Genomic DNA, 20,027 nt, shown 5'->3' on the forward strand with positions numbered 1-20,027 from the left:
ATAAAGAAAATATTTTTAGATTACAAATGGTTTATTTCAAGCAATCAAGATAAACACTTTAGAATAGAAGTGGTTTGTTTCAAGCAACTAAGATTTTTTTTTTAGACTAGAAATGGTTTGTTTCTAAATAAACCTAAATAAACCACAAAGGGATACCTAATGTGAGCACTCTACATTTACCGAAGGGAATAAATTGTATTGTCTGCAGGCGCTAAGCTCACCCACTGTCAAAAAAAGGTTAAAACAATGTCAGGTTATTTCCATAGCGACCATTTTTTTTTTTTTTTTGGTAGCCTGGGGGCGACAAACATTTCGATGTCATTTTTTGGAAGAACTAGCAAAAGTATATTTTTGGATTTCCTTGCTAAGTGAGTTTTTTTTGGTAACCCTTTAACACCTGAGATGCTTAAAGACAAAATATTTAACATATGGTAACTTTTCAACTCTTAAAACTATCAATGGATCGTGTTAACGGTTGAGAAGTTACAGTAAATCAAAGAATATAAACACTGGAACTCTGATTTTAAAGAATTACCCAAGCCCACATTCCTAATAGCTTCACATCGTATGTCATATTGTTTCATTCACTTTGACCTAGCAACTCGTGTATTACATTGTCATAATTATATTCTGAATTGTTTCTGCAATTCTTCCTTCTAATTGAAAGATTTACCTGTCAAATCCTCAAAACTCACCAAAATTTGCACACACCCATGCTAACAACCATTGTTAACTTCGCTAGCTTGGGAGTTTCAATTAAGCATTCAGCACAGGAACCATCAGATGTATTTCTGACATGGCGTCGAGCGATTTGACATGCAGTAAGAATAAGAATCCAGTAGTTTTTCAAAATAAAACTTCCTTTAGAATCAGATTTTATATAAAATGGCAAAAAAAGCTTCAATGATGTTTGCATCACAAACAACACATGTAGGAGGTGTTAACATTCAAAGAGTTTGAGTTCTAATCATTTCTGCATGTTTTCTTAGACACGCATGATTACAGCAGAATAAAAGTCAGTGTGGAGTAAAGCTCTCAGGACCGTGCTTTCCCTGTCCCCTTTGGTTAGGAAGCATTGTGAATTATTGAGTGGGATGGAAACAGCATGCATAAGTAATAGCGAGGAGCCTGCTTGTAAATATAAATACTTCAGATGGCGCAAATAAGGCTTTTAAAAGGGGGCAGGTTTAAGAATGAATGAAAGAGGGAGCTCTTAAAGCTGGTGTTGAAGCCATGTTTTCACCTGAGCTTTTCTCAGACATGGATGGGCCTCCTTTGAAGTCAGAGAGGGAAAAAGGTTTAAAAAAACAACTAATTGATCATTTTAGGCAGGCCTTATAATTGAGTTGCTGTGAAAAACAAAGTTCTCAGAGAAAACCCAAGACGGGTTCTGCTGTGACAGCTGAACTTTGTTGTTATTAAATCTGTGCCACCCACTTGTCATTTTATCAGTTTCTTGTAGAAATTAGAGAGGCAACAGTGTTTTGTGGGCTTTCAAGAGATCCAGGGGAAGATGAAGAGCCGGGATTCACGCTGCTTTCTGTTGTTAAAGCTTTTGATCTTGATAGCGCCGCTCCGTTTTCCCCAAATTAGGTCAGAACACAGCAAAAACACCATTTCAATTTTATGCGGCTGAAGAGGAGTTTTCTGACAAAAGCTGGTTGCTTCTCTGGAGAAAACTGTGACTTCAAAGTAATGTGGAGGAGCAAGCGAGCGTGTCATTAAAGATGGAAAGAGAAAAAGGAAGCACAGAGAAAGAGAGCCACTTGCATCTTTATATTTCTGCAAAGTGTCCTGAGAGTGGAAGTGGGTTTGTCTTTGATGATGCAATACCGAGTTAACAGTGACCGTGTTTCTCAGCCTGTAAACTTGTGGGGAAGGGTCATGCCTTTCATATTTCATACAGAAAAACACTGTGTGTAAGAGGGAGCATGCATCCGCTTTTTGTTGAACCAAAACTGCGGTGGAACTGCAATGAAAGAAGTCTAAACTTCCCCTCAAAGCATGAATCGGCTATAAAACTTTAGAAAACGTTTTGCTGACACGCACAAAAAAAATACCCACTTCCGTGTACATTTCATAGATATGACTTGTGGAAAGTCAACACCTAAAAAAGTTTAATTGGAAAGGTACTTGTTACAGGTTAAAGAAAAAAAATTGAAATAGCATTTATTTGTTTTTTTGTTTTTCCACTGTTCAGCGTTTGGATTTCCATATGACCTAAATGCAAAAAAGTTCTTTGATGAAAGTTCTATGATGAAAACAAGTCAGAAACGACCAAAACACCACATATAACCTCAACACTGCTATCACCACATCGTGGCATGGGGGTGCAAGTATTATTATGTTAGACTTGCTAAAGTTTTTTTTTTTTTAGCTGATCCAACTAAATCGGAATTAAATTCCTGAAATTGTTAAATTCAGATTCAAGGTGTTGTCATACATTTTGAATTAAAATTTAATTTAATATTCCTTAATTTTTTTTTTCAAAGTGAAACTGAATACTTATTCAGACTAAACTTATAATGTTTCAGTTTTGCAATATATAGAAAGAACATAAAAAATAACGTTCAAGCATACTTTTCTAATAGACTAACCCTGAATTTACACTGGTCTGTCTGCGGTTAGGTTAGGCTCCAGCACCCCCATGACCCTGAAAGGGACAAACGGTTAAGAAGATGAATGAAAAAAAAGTTCTAGCCAATCCTTCTGCTTTTCCTGCAATAGTAGGCGGGCTCATATAAGACCGGTGACGGGGCGAGCACGTGCATGTCTGGCTGCATTTCACAGCAGATCACAGAAGTTTGACAGGCGGCGAGCAGCAAATTCACCGCGTGGCGAAAGACGGGTAGAGGTTGGGGAGCTCTGACTCAATGGAAACAGCCAGGACGTCAAAAAATGACGACAGCAAAAACTTTAATTTTTTACATGAAGGTCTTAACCGTGTATCAAAATGTGATTAATTATTTTTTTATTATTTAAATACTGAAATTGGCACCAATTAGGAACCGAAACCAAAACCAAGGAACAGCTTTGCCACCGAACCTAATAAAACCCAACCGGTGCCCGACCGTATTCCCAGTTCTCCTGTGACACTCACATGTCAACCGACTCAAAGCAGAACTCTTGTGTAAAGCTTGCATTGTGTTTTGGAAACGGATCTCAAACACAGGCATGACGGATGCAATGTAAACCTTCTGAATGATTAAGGAACGTTCTATTTTTTTTTTGTGTCAATGCAATGGAGACATACCGCAATCGATGTGGAAATCAGCGTGAAGTATATCTATAATACATTTAAAACGTTTAAGGGTGCAAAGTAAGCCTTCACAAAAGAACAAAGCAACAACAAACTGTAAAAATGCAAAGCCAAACTGAAATTGTAGCAGGTTGTGTTCAAGAAAGGCCATAAAAATCCAAAACAATCCAGAAGTTACGGCTAGCTTTTTGTGGCCAAGCTTCTTAAGAGATTGCATTTTCAGAAAGTGATTGCTAAAGGGTAGGTGTGTCCCCAGCAGATATATGTCAACACCTAAATGACACACTCTCTTTGACAAACCGTAACTCTTTCACTCAATCACCGTGAATTCTCATATCGACTTTGCACCAATATGTAACACAATCCTAAGATAAAGTGTTACATTTAGCTGCTTTTCTCCGCTTTAGAATCAGCTATTTGAGTTAAACAGTTGATGAGTTAAGGTAGTTGAAAGAACGTCAACACTTAAAGCTAAAGCTCCTGTGTAAGGGTTAAGGAACAAGCAGGAAACTTGACTACACAACTGGCAGAAGAGACACACAGCTACATAGCTTTTACATTAGCGCTTGATAAAAGCACAGACAAGATGGATACAACACAGCTGTCCATTTTTGTTAGAGGTGTGAAGTTGGAGCTGTCTGTCACAGAGGAGAGATGTGAATGGGACCACAGTGGGACAGCATGACTTTTAAAGAAGTCTGGGAGCAAGTATGCATCGCCCTGAGAAAACATTACGTACATTTGAACTCCAACAAGTCAGTAGAGCGAGTATGAGTGGTTTAAAAGGCCCCAAAAATGTCATTGAAAGGTTTGGTCAAAGCTCAGATTAGCCCAAATGAGCCGGAGCAGTTTTATTTCAAGAAAACTAACATTTACTCACGGTGCTCCTTGTGGCTTCAAGCAGAATACTTAGATTTAGCCAAATGTCGAAAGCAGACTGTCAACCACCTCTGCTGCTGCTCAGCAGTCTACTTTGCCTTGTTTTGGCCTCCTGCTATCAAAGAGAATACTTGGAAGTTATTCCAATAGTCTGACACGGTTTCCATGTGTCCATGGACCCTCTTGCTGACTCTATTTTCCACTGCTACGCTCGGATAATCCAAGGAAGGCACGGTGCACACGACCTAATAACCCCGCTTCTATTCCCCACCAGAGGGCCGAGCCTGAGAATGTGGCACGCTGGGGAAAAAACATATATATTTATAAAGACACAGGAAAGCTGTCAACAGGGAGCATTCAGATTTAGCCACTCGGAAAGTTGGAGAAAAATACAGGAGTAGGAATCCAAGTTGTAAAGTGGTACGGCAAGCCAAATGGGCTCCTCTCTTTCTCGGTTTCTCTTATGAATCTCTGAGGACACTGTGGCGGCACACTGCTGCATATCTGAGCGGACCAACTGAAATGTATCCTCATGTTCCAAATAGCCGGGGCACTTGAGTTGAATGGCTAGACGGAGAAATGTCAGGCCCAAACAGAGGAGGAGATAATGACAGGACCAAAGGGAAAGGTGTGAGGAAGAGGAATGTGCACTGTTATGCACATGAATCACATCCTCATCACATCTACAAGTGGCCATTTCCCTGTCCTTGTATACCCATAATGCAGCTTGATTATAAACAGTGCAAATGCTGCAGCGGTGGATCAGATACAGTGCTGATTAGATAATGGATGAGGTTACTGTCTCGGGAATCCACATGGGAATGCATCCTATCTAATATTCTTATAAAGTCATGCACATACCAGGCAAACACAGGTTCTTGAATGCACATTTAGCCCGTGGTGTTAAAAATGGAGGAGGAGGGAGGGGAGGAGTCTTCTTTTTCTCTTGCTACTGTTTACTAGCACATGTCCGCCATCTACAGTTGGAAGGTGGAAAAAGTGTCAAAGTGGTGCAAATTTTACCAATTTTTTTCCGGCTTTTTCTTTCACAGCTCTATTCCGATTAAAGAGTTCTCCTCCGTGAATTTACAAAAAGTTGGCCTGTCCGCAAATGAAAAGGGACGGCATCCATACGCCACTACCACATCCGAGTCAAAGTTAGACCAGATTTGACTTTCTACCTGCATTCAGGGGCTACACGTTTGGTATGTAGAGCCCAAAAATATTCGTAGAAACTTGAGTAGTAATGTATGAATGCAAGACTTTTAAATGGAAAAGCCCGTAACGCACATTTACACGCATTTTAATAGACATTCATTGAAAGTGGCTGCTTGAACATGCATTGCCGAGGATGGTGTGAAGTAGATTTAGAGCTCCACGATATGAGAAAAACTCACGATGTTGTGATATTAGTGATCAAAATCGGAATGACAATATGACTTGTGACTTATACACAAAAAGTAAAACAAAAACAAAATAATACACAATTTCCATTTCACTCCAATTATTATTTAAATAAATGTCACTTAAATCAGAGTTCCCTTAACTACGGGCCAAATCCAGCCCTCCTCCACGTTTGGCCCGGCAGCTAAACACTATCAGAGAAGCAAATTTCATTTTTTCTTTCAATCTGGCCGGTTGAGGCCCACATAGAACGTGAGTTTTTATTCCACCATTCTACAGTCTAACCTGTGACGGGAGAGGATAGACTATTTAATGGTTTAACCTTTAAAATGTTTTAGTATTATTTTTTCTGTGAAGATCATAGAAATGAATTATTTAAAATGTGCATATGTTTCTTTCTGGAAAACCATAAATGTTTACGTTTTACTTTTATTGCAGTTTACGCAAAATGTTTATTTATTGCAATTTGCATTACGTGTATTGCACAGGCTGATATTGCGATATGACAAATATGCGAAATATCGTGCGGGTCTACGTATTACTTATTCTAAATTTTTTTCAAAAAGTATCCCTAAAGTTTCAAAGAGGCAACAAGACGTGTTTAAGTGGAGCAGCTTTTGATCACAGAGGCAGGCTTGAGTTTAAACAAAAGATTCAGACGTGTTTTCTGAATGCCAGCACAGACAGCCGCATCAAAATTGGATTTGAGACGTGCTCTGAAGGCTGACCTATTTACTTCTAAAAGCTGCGATATGGTTGTATCTCACAGTGATTTCAATAGGCCTAATAAAAAGAAAGCCAGTGAATAAAACACTTTTAATCACTAAAACATTTAGCCGGATTATGTCTGGCACATTTTGACACACTTTGATTTGCTGGCGGGAAAAAGAGGCAACTCATCAACTATTGCTATTTCTTGCTCTTCTGAGTTTTGCATGACTTAATTAAAAACCACTGTTGATATATTAAAAATAAACAAGCCCCCTGTGCTATTACATTCATGCATATCTAAAAAAGGATAATATATCCAAACTACTCTAAAACTATAAGTTTTGATACCCCGCTCTGTGCTTCTCAAGGTGCAAAAACTAAGAAAGTACTAAAATTGGACAGGAAATCTGGGTTATGCAGCACACTTCTTATAAAAAATTAAACATGTGAAGAAAAGACACGAATAATGGGGTAATAGTGCTGCTCTACGGTTGTGTTCCTTCTTCGTTTGGGGCCGGAAAACCCAAGAGTTCTTAACAAATTTAAAATACAAAGTATCAGAAAAAACAAAGATCAGTGCCAAAGTCATAAAATAAATAATGCATATTACTATTACTAACATTATATAGTTTAGTTTAGCTCTGTGTTGTTTTTTTGAGTCCAAAGAAATAAGAGAAAAAAAGGCTGTTTTTTTTCTTTTTTCAGACTGTGGTAAAGTTGAACAAAGTTGCATTCAGCACCAAAAAATTCACTTTTTTATATTGGAGTCAGTGAGACCAAAACTTTATCTTTTGTGAAAAATAGTTCCTTGTTTCCAATGCCAAACTCATTTGATTCCATCTTGTTTTAATACCAGAAACTAAAGTATGACAGAGGCTGCACGATTCATTAAAAGTTTAATAAACTATCATCTTAATTGTCTCTATTTTTAGTTAGTTTAAAGCTAATGATGGTTAAGATGTGCGTTTTACATCCACTTTGCGCATGACACGATTAGTCAACAAATCGGAAAAAATAATCGGCGATTAGTCATCTATTAAAACATGATCGTTTTTTTGGCTGCCTGACAGCACAACCTCACCTATGTGACAATACCTTTAGTTTGTCAGTTTGGAGATTGTGATCTCTAGTGAGAGCGAGGAACAGGTGAAGAGGTGGAGGTTTGCTCTGGAATGGAGAGTGTCAAGATGAAAAGAAGAGCGTCATAAAGAGGAGAAAAGGTTGGAATGGGAGGAGGGAGGAGTAAAAGAGTGTCATCAGTATTGAAAGGAAATGAGTAAAAACCTTTAACTCATTCTAACACATCTCTGTGGTTGACTTACTGATGAAGTTCGTCTGTCCGGTGTAGATGGTGTACTGCAGCTCATAGGAGGTGACGCTGAACTCGTCCTCAGACGTCCAGTGGACGGTGATGGTGTCATGGGAGGCGGTACACAGCTCGTCTCTGATGGATGGTGGATTGGGAGCTAAGGCACAAGACAAATAGAAAAAAACAGAAGAAGTCAAACTAGCAGTGTACCTAAAAAAATGTGTCAGTCATTCCTGGAGGTGGGTTAATCTCCTTCACAGTCTTGAAAATCTTCAGATTATCAAGGTGTCACAGTGTGTTTATCTTTAAAATACAATTGCTGGCCTGTTTACATGGTTTTATTATAAAGACTCAAAGATTGCCAGAGAAAGAAAATCTTCCAGGCAGATGAAAGCCACTGGAAGTGTTTGTGACTCACCTGTCAGGTAATCTAATCCCTCGAGGATTTTTTTCTCGCGGGAAAAGTCCAGGGCAAAATTGTCAAACGCCTCGTTCAAGTTGACATCAGGTATGAGTACCTGTGAGGACGCCGTTGCCATGGCAACCCTGCAATTGGGAGACAGTCGGCGTAAGATGTGCAGAATTCGAGTGAGGAAGCTGAAGGTCAAATAAGGTGATCCGTGGAGGGATAGAAATTGGGGAATGACAAAAACATTATGAAGAAGTATGCACTGTACTATACAACTGTTACTTTGTAGCACAGAAAACACAGGTCTCATTAAAACAGCGCCGACTGTCCAGAGACGATAAAGTACGAGCAGTGAGTGAAGACAAGTCCTCTATTGAGAGAGCTCATCAAAGGTTTCTTCAAATTAAGTTTTTGTCTGCAAGTAAATTACAGTGGATGATTTTCCGGCTTTAGGCAGGAGGAAGACTTGTGGGTAATGCAGAAGGAAGAAAGGAAAACTGCTTCAAATGATTTTTATCCAGGGCTTCTTATTGATCACAAATCCAGCTCTGATTTTTGCCAGCAGCCCTTCAATGGATTCCTGAGAAAAAGTCAAGGAGATGATTTATAATTTTAGCCCAAAGGTCTGCAAAGCCTCTGCAGATTTTTGGAAAATGCATACTTTGTGCATTTTTCAAAAATCATTTCAGACCAGGGGAGCTAGAAGAAAAACCTGGTATGACTTGTTTAAAGCTCATCAGTGTAGTTTTCATGACAAAGAAATACTTTCTCTGATTAGCTTGGTTAGGTCACTTTTTATTATTTACCTAAAATTGCTTTAAACAGCGTTCAGCTGTTAGCTTTGCTGTCCTAAACCATAGACACTGGAAGCTACTCTGCACTAGACCGGCGATGTGTGACGTCACATGAAAAGGGTCTATTAGCCAAATAACAGCTAGCGTAATGCTAAAATGTTAGCTAAACTCCAAATTTGCCTAAAAGTGAGCTGAAAGCATGACTGCGTTTGTACGTAGGCCTACCCAAAACGTATGGAAAGGAGCAGGAGAATCACTGTAACAAAGAGCAACATTTGAGTCTATTTAACCTAAAAATATTTCTTTGTAAACTAACAAGTGAGAAAAGTGTATAAAGTGTTTAGTGAGGAGTCGAACTTCACAGACATTTTCATGTCCAAGCGTCCCACCTCTCTGCAACGCTCCTGGCAGACTGGAGGAAGCGGGCGTGGTCGTTCTCCTTCAGGCTCTGCTCCGCCTGCGTGATGAGGGCGCTGGAGCGTTCCAGACACTGGCGACAGTTTGCGATCTGCTGAGCCAACTTGCGAAGTTTCATCACCTGAAACAAACACAAGCAAAATGCATTTGGTAATTTTCATACAAGCCTTAAAGCTCTTTTAAAAGCATTTCTGTTAGACAGACGTCGATCTATTTGTCTGCAAGTGGATGCACCAGAATGGAGCGGAGCGATTGTACTGTCAAGTTCTTAAATGACATTTTTTGTCTGCTCCTGAATTAAAATGATTTGAATAAAGAAATACTCATATATACAATTTTAAGATTAATAGTCTTTCAGCATTGTGAGAAAATGCCACAAGAACATGTTAAAAACACCAAAAACCCAAGCTTCATTTGTCAAAAGACAAATAAAAATGAGTACAAATCCTCAAACTACATGTGTATACCTACAAAACCCTGTTTGGAACTGATTCCATCCAATCACATACAGTGGAAAGCTCTAACCCACAAGCTTAGATATAAGGTTTGAGGAAACAGTCAAGCTGAGTCGACACTTTTCTTGAGAAACAATGACACAGCATTACAGCTGGCAGCATTCTGTCACAGAAACCCAGATAGAGTCCTGCAGCAGCCGAAAATGTTAGTCCTGCAGATAACAACCACCAATTTAAAAAACATCCAGAACCGCTGATTTCCTCACCGATAATATGAAAGTGCCTTTTTTTCCTATTCAAGGTACATCTACAGAAATTTAAAAAGTGTGAACTAAAGTTAAATATATTCTGTCAATCACTTTAAAATGTGAATATAATTTATGGAGTTACTAACATAAACAGAAATATTTCCAGAAACTTTTTTTTTTCATTTTTGTGGCAATAAAAACTTCAAATTTTGTCAAAACCTTTCAGAAAATCACATCAGACCAATCAAGACAGGCTAATTATTAAAGTCATAGGCGGGACTGGTGACGTATAGTAAGCCCGCCTCCACTTCCCGTCATCCACAGAGAGTTTTGTGCCAGAAGCCACTCGGATGAGGACGTCCATGGATCTAGTCATCTACAAGTCATCTTTAACTCGAACATAAAAAGAATTCAGGAAAAGAAAAAATAATATACATATATATATATATGCATCAAAATATGGGCTTCTGTGTCTCAGTTTACAAGCACATACATGAAAAAAAAACTGGAGACAGATCATCTGGTTCTCATAATTATAATACTTTTTTTTTCTGCCTAGAGTCCCATGAAGGTTCAGTCCCCTCTGGTCGTGTGCAGTAATTTCATTTCCATCGCCACACAGAAAGACTTTTCTCTGATTCCTAATAAAATTATCCTGTTTATTTTCATTACAGCTCACATCCTGATTGTGGGTTTGAACCAAATTTGGTGCAGTAAATAACAGAAGCTGCTTGTAAACCTCTGATACTGTCAGTAAAGGTGAACTTTGGAGGAAAGGGCACCACGAAAAAGACGTGTAGAAACAAGCTGGAGCAGAGTTCACGCTGAAGCGGTTCACTGAGAAAAAGGCTTCTGTGCTTGGGAAGCCTAACGGCCTGTTTGATCAGGGCCTCAGCCTCTCTTCCACTAACTGCTCCACGACCTGTTGTCGTTATAAACAACACTTGAGATGGCTGTTGCCTGTAAGCAGAAATATCACCTTTAATAGATGGGTTTTTATTCGACAGAACATGCTGCAAACAATAATTTTTAACCTGATTGCATCTCTGCAGCAGACTAGCAGATAATGAGGGGTTGACTTTGTGCTTTTCTTCCAGACTACTCCTTTATTTAAGCAAATGTAGGATATATTGAAAGAAAAAATGACAAAAGAAAAAGTTAGAAAGTAGCCCTTTTTTAACTTTGTTAGTTGTTGTGCTGCTGTTGTGAGATGAAACTGATTTAACTTGAAATAAATAATAAAAAAAGAGTTTATAGCTAGTTAACTGACATTTCATTCCTGCATCTCTGTTCTGAATAAACTCGATTCCTGTTTTTGTCACCAAGTCTAACGTGTGTGAAAACTGTAGGAAAGTTTGGGAGCCCTTTTTTTGGCAGATCTACATCACTTCCAGGAACTTTGGGACACTGTAACTTCTACATCCCAACCCATCCTCCCACCTCCTTCTGAATCTTTGACTGTATAAGAGATCTGGACCAAGTGAGTGTGATGTCACTCAAAGAAAATGGATTACATCCAGCTCCAACCAAATGAAGTAAATTCATTTTTTCACAGTACTGACATGTTGGAACCAGGCGGCATCAATGAGCAGTGATTGGCCCAAGTTAATGCTTCTATAGCAATTACTCCCAATCAGGAGGAAGCTTGTTGTAAGCCTTTAAAGTCTTGGGACATTTATCTCTGTGAATTCCAGACGGTTTTGCCAGCACTCCTCCACCTCGCCTCCATCAGGATTGATTCTTGATGTGGTGTGGCCTCAACCAGCATTAGCGTCTTGGCTCGTCTACGGTCTATTCCAAGCATGCAAGACATCCTTCGGCCCAGAGCCTAACCACCAAAGATTTATGGACTTATTTGCCTCTAATTATCTTTCTGTATCACAATTAGATCTCTCCTTATTGAGATTCTTGGAGAAATGTTGATACAATCTCCACACGATTATGCGTTTTATCTGCCTAGTGTGGTTCAGAGATTCATTTTCAGTGTAAAGAAAAAGTCGACGCAAAAAAAAAAAAAAAAAACGAAACTCAAAGTCATTAAGTCTAAAAGAAAGTCTGATGTCTTGATTAGTCTGCGTACAAAGTGTTCCTTGAGTTTGTACCGGTGGAACACTGAGAAACTGCCAGTAATGAAATGCATGTACTGTATCAACAACACTATGACCAAAATTCTTGTTAAAAAAACGCTTTTATGAAAAATGAAATGTGTTTTGAGAATAGTGAGAAAGGAAGTAGAGAGCAAAGACTCAAAGTGAGCAAACAAACATGGGATTGTGAGAAAGAGTTTTGGAGGGGAGAAGCTTAACAACTGGGCTCTTAAGAGGGAGCTGAGATTTGACGAGCTGTCCTGAACTGTAAACAGAAGATAGTTGCAGAGCATCCGATAAACTCCTCTTTCCAGACAGTAACTGAAGAGAAACAACCATCCTGTTCATCCCTATGGACACAATCCGGTGACTGCTTGCTGCTTTGCATGTTTTTTCATGGTTTCCCCTGCTCTGTCCTCTGCAAGACAGCCGCTTTTAGGCGGAGTCTCTCGGGAGACCGTGGCTTGTTCTCTGTCTGCAATCGCTGTAGACACGCCGGCACATTTCCTTTTGAACACACACACAAACCTAGTTCCTTCTTGTAGCTAAGCTCTCCTGCTACCTGAAAGGATCAACTACAAGCACCTTAAATATCACCTCTAGAGGAGTCTCTGTCTTAAACCAGGAGGGAGATCACACATGCACCCATTTTGATTCTAGGATTTAGACTACCGGGGTTTAATAACACCAACATTTTTGCCTCCAAGCATTAAATTAGAATCATTGTTTTTGTTAGAGTTTGGAGGTTTAACCCATTGTCTATGTGTGGGAACTGCACATAGTGAGTGTGACCCATGGAAAATGTCTTACTTAAATTAACTAAATTCATTTAACAAATAAAAAACAAAAAATAAGGGTATATATATATATATATATATATATATATATGTCCCAATATGAACAACCCAAAAAACAGATAGTAAAGCTAGAATGGTCATTCTGACAAATATAATGACTAGCTGTTTATTTCTCAATAGAAGTCTATGGGATTTTAGTTTCTGGAAACCAAAATGGACTTCCTGTTTTTAACACGAGGGGGGAGGGGTCACTCAGTCCAGTTCTTTTAGAGTCAATGGCTTAAAGTGTCACCAAACATGACAGTTGGAAGCTGACTCCATTCTCAGCCTAGATTTGAAAAATCCGAAAAAGGGGGCGGGCTAGTGGAGCCGAACTGAGAGGCGTAGGTGTGGTTTGGATCTAAGATTGAAAGGTAGGATAGCTTAATGTAGATGCAACACTATAAGGAGCAGTTCTTGCACTATTTACAGCTTAGTTTTAAGAAATAATAAAAAAATGTAAATATACCACAACATCAATCATTTTATAAGATTTAATTCAAGCCATTTTTTGTGAAAATTGATTAAAAAAATTTGGAGCTAGCCCGATTTTTGTGGTTGATTACCTGCACGTCTTACATCAAAACAGCTGTGTTCTGTTGACGCGACTCCATAAATAGCAACAAACAGGCAAGGGCCCATCCAGTAATATATATCAATGATCAAGATAGTGCTTTTGCAATGCGTGACAGCTGAGGGTTTGAGAGTGGTAAAATGCCTCTACCACTATAGCTAATAAAGGCTAGCATATTAAACAAACAACCCAGAGTGAAATGTTCATTGGAAATTCATCTCCAGAATGGAGTTTGGTGGATATGATGCCAACCGCACTAAACTTCTGTTACCTAACTTCCTCTGGAAAAGTGTGTAAGTTAGTAGATTTTTGAAACCTGGCTACAAGCCATGCTAAAGCTAACGACCAATCATAACAGAATGAAAGATGGGTGGGGCTTTTATGCTGGAGCTGCAGAGCATGGTGACGTCACATTTCTGAGACTTACACCAGTTTACCAATTACAAAATTCAACTGTAATACCTCGTTTCAACCTGTAAGGGCACAGACAATTTTTGATTATATATTCAGCAATTAAACAATTTTTAATCAATTTGTCAAACACTTGGCATCAACTACCAGACAAAACTTTTAAAGATACATTTATAGGGATCAACAGCCAGAAAAAGATGATTTAGGGTTTGGTTACCCTTTAACCACAAATGGTGCTTTGCTTCATAACTGCACTGAAATTACTATCATTATGCAATATGACAAACCTTCCACTGAAAATGACAGCTAACGCTATATCACTAAGCTGCACTAAAAGTAGCACAAATTTCCTTCCTACAAATGCATTAATTCATGCAAAAAAAAAAACGCAGTAGAAGGAGCTGCAACTTTATTGACTGCTGGGAGAAGTCCGTATGTTGCCTATTTTTTTCTAAGGAGCATTCGGAAGCCAAGCGGACGACGTAAGCTCAGCTAATATTTTATGCAAGATTACCAACATGATTTGTATGTAATTGCTCCCTTCTTAAAATTCCATGAGCACAGTCCTCCACCACTGCCTGAGCAGCCATGCAATGCCCCAAATCCACAGTTATCTGCAGTAGTCGCAATTGAAAAAGAGCATATTATGAAAGCTAATGAGATGAAGAAAATCAACGATCTCTATCAAGCATTCTACACACATTTGGGTCAGCTGATCAAGCTAAGTACAGGAAAATGTCTGGAACCTTTTGGAAAACTACATAACAATGTTATAGAAACTCATCATATCTTGTTGTCTTTTAAAAAGATCTGACAGCATATTTCATTAAAAAATATAACACTAGCCATTCATATCCTATTTGATGCACACATTCTGAGACCCTATCTCGTTAGTATAATTCTAATTTTCTTTAAAACCCATTGCACATTACATAATCCATGTTTTATGCCCCGTAGTTATTCATCATTCCACTAGGGGCAGTAGAAGGGCTTTTTCTGGTTTTCACAAAGTGGTTCATGGGAAATCTCACAAACACTATTGGCGGGAAAATTGTGCTAATTTTCTAAACTATATAGTAAGAATAACTCATCAGTTGTTATTCATTTATTTTAATAAATTATAAATAAATAATAACTTGTTGTATTGAAGAATTTGAAATGTGTTGATAATTAATTCGTTATAATACAATTACACTATGCTAAAAATAGATACCAAATGTGAGACAGCGGCTACATAAGGTGCTTTTTTTATCCTGAACACTCATGTCAATAATTTAATCAAAAATTCAGCAAAAAGTTACCAATCACCTAATGATGACATATACTTTTTATATGGGAATATTGGAATTTTCTTTTTTTTAGATTTCATGAAAGTATTTAAAAGAAAAAAATATATATATTTCTCTTTTTTTTTAAATCAAATTGTTTAAATCAAACTGGTTTGTTGAAAAAAAAAATCTTGTTCATGTGTATAAAGACCCAAAGAGTCCCAAATAAACAACAAAACTGGTTAATATGACTTCTTTAAAGCCTGATTTCAATACTACAGGACATTTTATTTTGTTGTGTAAACTACATAACAAAACAAATACAAAAGGTGATCAAAACCCTCCATGATACTCACAAATATGTTGATGGTTTTGCATTTTTTTCTTCAAAAATTAGAAATAAATCTTACTTTGGACTCTTTGATCTTGACAGCGATGACCTGTTTCCTCTGGCGAATGATCTCCACCAGTTCATCGCACTCTTCCACCAACTTGGCTTCATGCATGGCTGTATTTACCTGCACAATAAGAGAAACGGATTAAGAAAAATACATTCACAATGATAGTAAAAAAACAAAACAAAAAAAAAATCCATTATTTTTCATTTGCATCGAGTCTCATTGAAACAACACAATGTGTTTACCTTTGAGCTTCCCCGTGAAGAAGCTTTCAGGATTTGCAAAGAGAATAATTCATAAGAGGTGTTTCAGACTTTTTTTCCACCATTTTATTATGCGTGACACACCCGGAATATATGCCTTCAGCAACTAGATTGGGACACTTTTAACACAAGCAGCAGAAACCAATTATTTCTCCATCTTTACCTGTGTCTCTGACAACGTTACAGCCAGAATTTTAACTCTCCAGCCTGCACAGTTTTTCATGCAAATCATACAAGAGCGGTGAGAATACCAAAATTCATCGGAAAAATGGGAGAATTTCTTACCTTTAAAGACATTTTAGATTAAATGGACTCATCAAGATTGAGACACAGTGTTCTGTTGTAAGTATTCAGGACGAACACAAGCTCATTTTAAATATGATGAATATCTATAAGTGCCTGCAAGCGTCTGGGTTCTGCTTAGGTTCTAGATTGTTCTAGATTAGTAGGGCCACATCATGGAGCTCAGGGCTTTACTTTCAATAAAAATTCAAGTTTCTTTATCAAATACTTATTTATAACAGTTTACTACCTGTCAGTTGTCTTGTTTTTCATTTGCTCTTTAGTTTCCTCTTGATTTGCTTTTGTCTTTCACCACGTTTACTTTTTTTGGTAAGTTAATGCTAATGGATGTCTAAAGAGTGTTTTCCTTTTTTTCTGTTTAATTCAAATATTTTTTTAAGTTTCCTTCTCACTGCCTGCTCCAGGGTCCAACAGCCTTTCTAACAATGTGTTTTTACTAATCCACAAAGGAAACATTTACTGACACACATTCTGCTGATTAAAAACAAAATACTTTCCAAGAAAAAATAAGCATCACTTCAGTATTTCTTGGCCAAAACAGTCAAACCAGCTTCCAAACATATCTGCTGAACACCAAGGCTCCAGCAAGAGTCATCCCAGTGGCTTCAAATAAAAAAAAAAAAAATGTCTACACAACTTCAGGAGTGAGACGAGACATAAAGGTGAACCCTGAAAATGTTACAACTCTCTTTGTCCAGTTTGTCTTTTAACATTTCAGATTATTTTGGGAAATGTTGGTTGATCCCAAAGGAAATGCAGTGGATAATGCTGGAATTTTATCTCAACATGCTTTCTATCTGCTCCACACTTTACAATAAAACATTTGAAAATAAAAACATTCAAAAAAGCACACTTGTGTTGATGTAAAAACTGGAGTCCACTCCACATGTCCAGAAAAGACTCCCGTAAGGGCGATGAAGAATATTCACTTCCCATCGAGGACTGTCATGGAATTTATTCTTTAAGGGAAAAGCAATTCCAAACCCCACTGTTGCTTTAGCTGCTTCATTGGTTTCTGCAACAGTTGCTGTCACAATAAGCCATAGGAGGGAGTGTTCTGCAGGGTTCCACCAAGAGTGTGTCTGTGCCGGCAGGCCGCACACTACAACAGAGAATGCAAAGCTCTGTGACGAGCCGGGCTGTTGAAGAGGCTGAGAAGAACATGTTGGTGCTTTCAAGGTAAACAAAGTGTTCATGTTCTTTTCAGACTCAATCTTTTTTAGATGACTCAAATTATGGATAATCACAACAAAAATGAATGCTTGATTTTAAGATCTGAACTGGTAATATTTTTTTAATTTTCCCTCTTTGTTTTTTGTGTCATGGTAAAGGATGTAGTATTTTAGGAGACAATGTGACTCCTTTTTTGAACTCTTTAAAAATTCTTAGTCGCAAACTGAAATATTTCATGATCACAGGTTTCTAATTAATCTGGAAAATCTTGACGTTCAGTTTCAGTGTAAATTACATTAAATGCTTTACAGATGTGCAGTCAAGTGTCCTCTGTCCTCCTTATTTTCCACCTCAATAGTAGCCTCCCCACATCCAAACTACATTATCCAGTTCATTTCATGCTAACTGATTCACCCTCCAGGTGATCTGAAAACAAAGAGCCAGGATGGCCCAAATATGTTTACTACAACAAATTAAAAGTAAGCTTAAAGACGCACTCTGATGAAAACGGTGTTGTTAACATGTTCTTGTGCCATTTTTCTCATGATTGAGGACACATAAAAAAAGCTTACATTTGCATTTCTGATGCATCCAATTGCAGACAAATACGTCTTGGTTTTCCTCAAGGGGCTGTAAGCTAGCAGGAGGAGCTTGTTAACAGATATATCAGTTTTGGATGATGGGAAGTGGGGACATGGTTGCTCTACACCAACAGTTCCGCCCACAACTCAGAGGTGAATTTCTATTGAAGAACTGCTGCTCTGCAGGAATTTTATCCAGGAAAACAACTTATTTATTTATTTATTTTTTTTATTTTGGCTAAACACAACTATGAGAAGACTATTGGAGCTAGACTTTAAGCTTTTATGAACATTGATGAGCTCTGTTAGTACATTTCAAAAGGTAATATAGGACAAATTTTTACGTTTTAACCTTGACCCTTAAGTGCATAAGCTGTTCCTCTGATGGATTCATTCCTGATCTTATCCATCCTCAACACTCCCAAACAGACTTTCAGTGTCTACATCTCTGGTACCTCCAGCTCTGCCTCCTGGGTTAGGGTTTACCTCCCTCCACATGTTTCAACCTGATTTCATGTCAGTTTTTACCTCTTTCCAAACACTTCTGGACTGTTGATCCTAACTACTTAAAGTCCTTCACCTTCTTCACCACTGTTCCTTCCAACTCCATCCCACTTGAGTTCCTCTCATTTACACACAGGTAACGGATCTCTTTTCCAGAGCAAACTTAAACCAAGATGTTCCTCCACCTGCTCCTTGTTCTCACTAAAGATTTCATCTGCAAACATCACGATCCGCCGAGTTTCCTGTCTAACCACATCTGCCAGTCTATCACCACAACAAACAAGTATAGGGGTCAAAGATGATCCTTGGTACAGTCTCACTTCCACCTAAAACTCATCTGTTACACCTACAACACATCTCAGAACATGTCCTGCACAACTCCAATGTACATCTGTTGGTTTTACGTTAGATCCCTGTCCTGACTCAACCCTCTCCCTTTACCTAGATCTATAACAAGCACACAACATCACTGGATTGTACCACATTGTGGTTGTATTATAAAATCCCCACAATAAATTAATGTTTATTAATACATTTAAACCATTCAAGGTGACTTTACAGTTCATCATAGAATTCAGCTACACTGAGAAGGAGCCAAAGCTTCTGAGTGAAATACCACGCAAAAAGATTTTTGTACCTGAGCTAAATATTGATTATTGAATATTATAGTTCTAACCCGACAGATTCCTTTATTTGTAGATCTGCTAAATCTCACCTAATAACTAAGTTCACTTGTCAATCCATTGAAGTCTGTTACAACACAGCAGTTCACTTAAGCTTCATTTTCACACCCAGTCTTACGTTCTGTGTCCCTCCAACTCTGAGAGTACTGTCTCTGAAACAATGCAGGCTAAAGGCCCGTATCCTGAGCTTGATCCAAACCACGAAACACTTAGCTTCAAGAAAAACCTTTTCTCGACTCTCTAGTCTTAAACCATCCATCCACCAAACGACCTAATTTTAACAGAACAGAACCTAATTTATTCCTTTCGGTGATAGATGTGCGCATAAAAGCACTAAAACAACACAATTAATCCAACAAACAGATTATGACGGAATGTCAGTAATTAAACAAGATAAATGCTGCCATCCAGGATCAGCGAATTACAACTGCTCTGCCTGGTAATTACAGAAACTGTCCTCTCCTCTGTCCTCATCTTTCACCACAATAACAACCTCTCCCCGCTGCAGACGCTCTTCATTATCCCCTGTGATGCCAGAACCCTTGAAAGCTCTTTTGCAGGTGCGCCGACTTCACAGCACCTGTGAGGAATTACCACAGAACACATATCTGCCTCTACTACAGTGGAGAGGAAATAACTCTCTTATAAAGCAAAGAGATCCACGTTTGTGTGGCACAATAGTCATAAAGAGAACATAAACCTGCAACTACCAGCAATCTGTTTATGTCCATCCAAGCTATGAATTTTGTTAAAGACACTCAAATGAAAAATTTTGTTTTTGATTTTTCTAACACGTTGTACTGGAATTTTCCTGATTATGTAAGACAAATAGAAAACTAACAAAGGTAAAAAAAAGTACAAATAAATGAGAAAGAGGATAAATACTTAACACCATGTTGTGCTAGATTCACAACGACCTCGGCAACATGTGTTCAAGCGATCACTTCCACTTAAGAGTCTCTGACAATGTGTGTGTATGTATATATATATATATATATATATATATATATATATATATATATATATATATATATATATATATATATATATATATATATATA

The 20,027-nt window shown here is 38.1% G+C and overlaps 1 protein-coding gene across 3 annotated transcripts in view; it reads right to left on the bottom strand.

Moving 5' to 3' along the window:
* The window catches only part of mid2 (midline 2), a 157,026-nt gene that overhangs the window by 20,730 nt on the left and 116,269 nt on the right, over window positions 1–20,027 (bottom strand). For all 3 annotated transcript variants that reach the window (XM_024283792.2, XM_024283793.2, XM_024283791.2), the window contains 4 exons: window positions 15,472–15,579; window positions 9,155–9,303; window positions 7,981–8,108; window positions 7,576–7,719 (listed from right to left, as the gene is read on the bottom strand). In XM_024283792.2, the coding sequence (XP_024139560.1) occupies window positions 7,576–7,719; window positions 7,981–8,108; window positions 9,155–9,303; window positions 15,472–15,579 (529 nt within the window). The remainder of the gene's footprint in view (window positions 1–7,575; window positions 7,720–7,980; window positions 8,109–9,154; window positions 9,304–15,471; window positions 15,580–20,027) is intronic.

Source organism: Oryzias melastigma, linkage group LG10, assembly GCF_002922805.2.
Source record: "Oryzias melastigma strain HK-1 linkage group LG10, ASM292280v2, whole genome shotgun sequence".
NCBI classification, from domain to species: domain Eukaryota; kingdom Metazoa; phylum Chordata; class Actinopteri; order Beloniformes; family Adrianichthyidae; genus Oryzias; species Oryzias melastigma.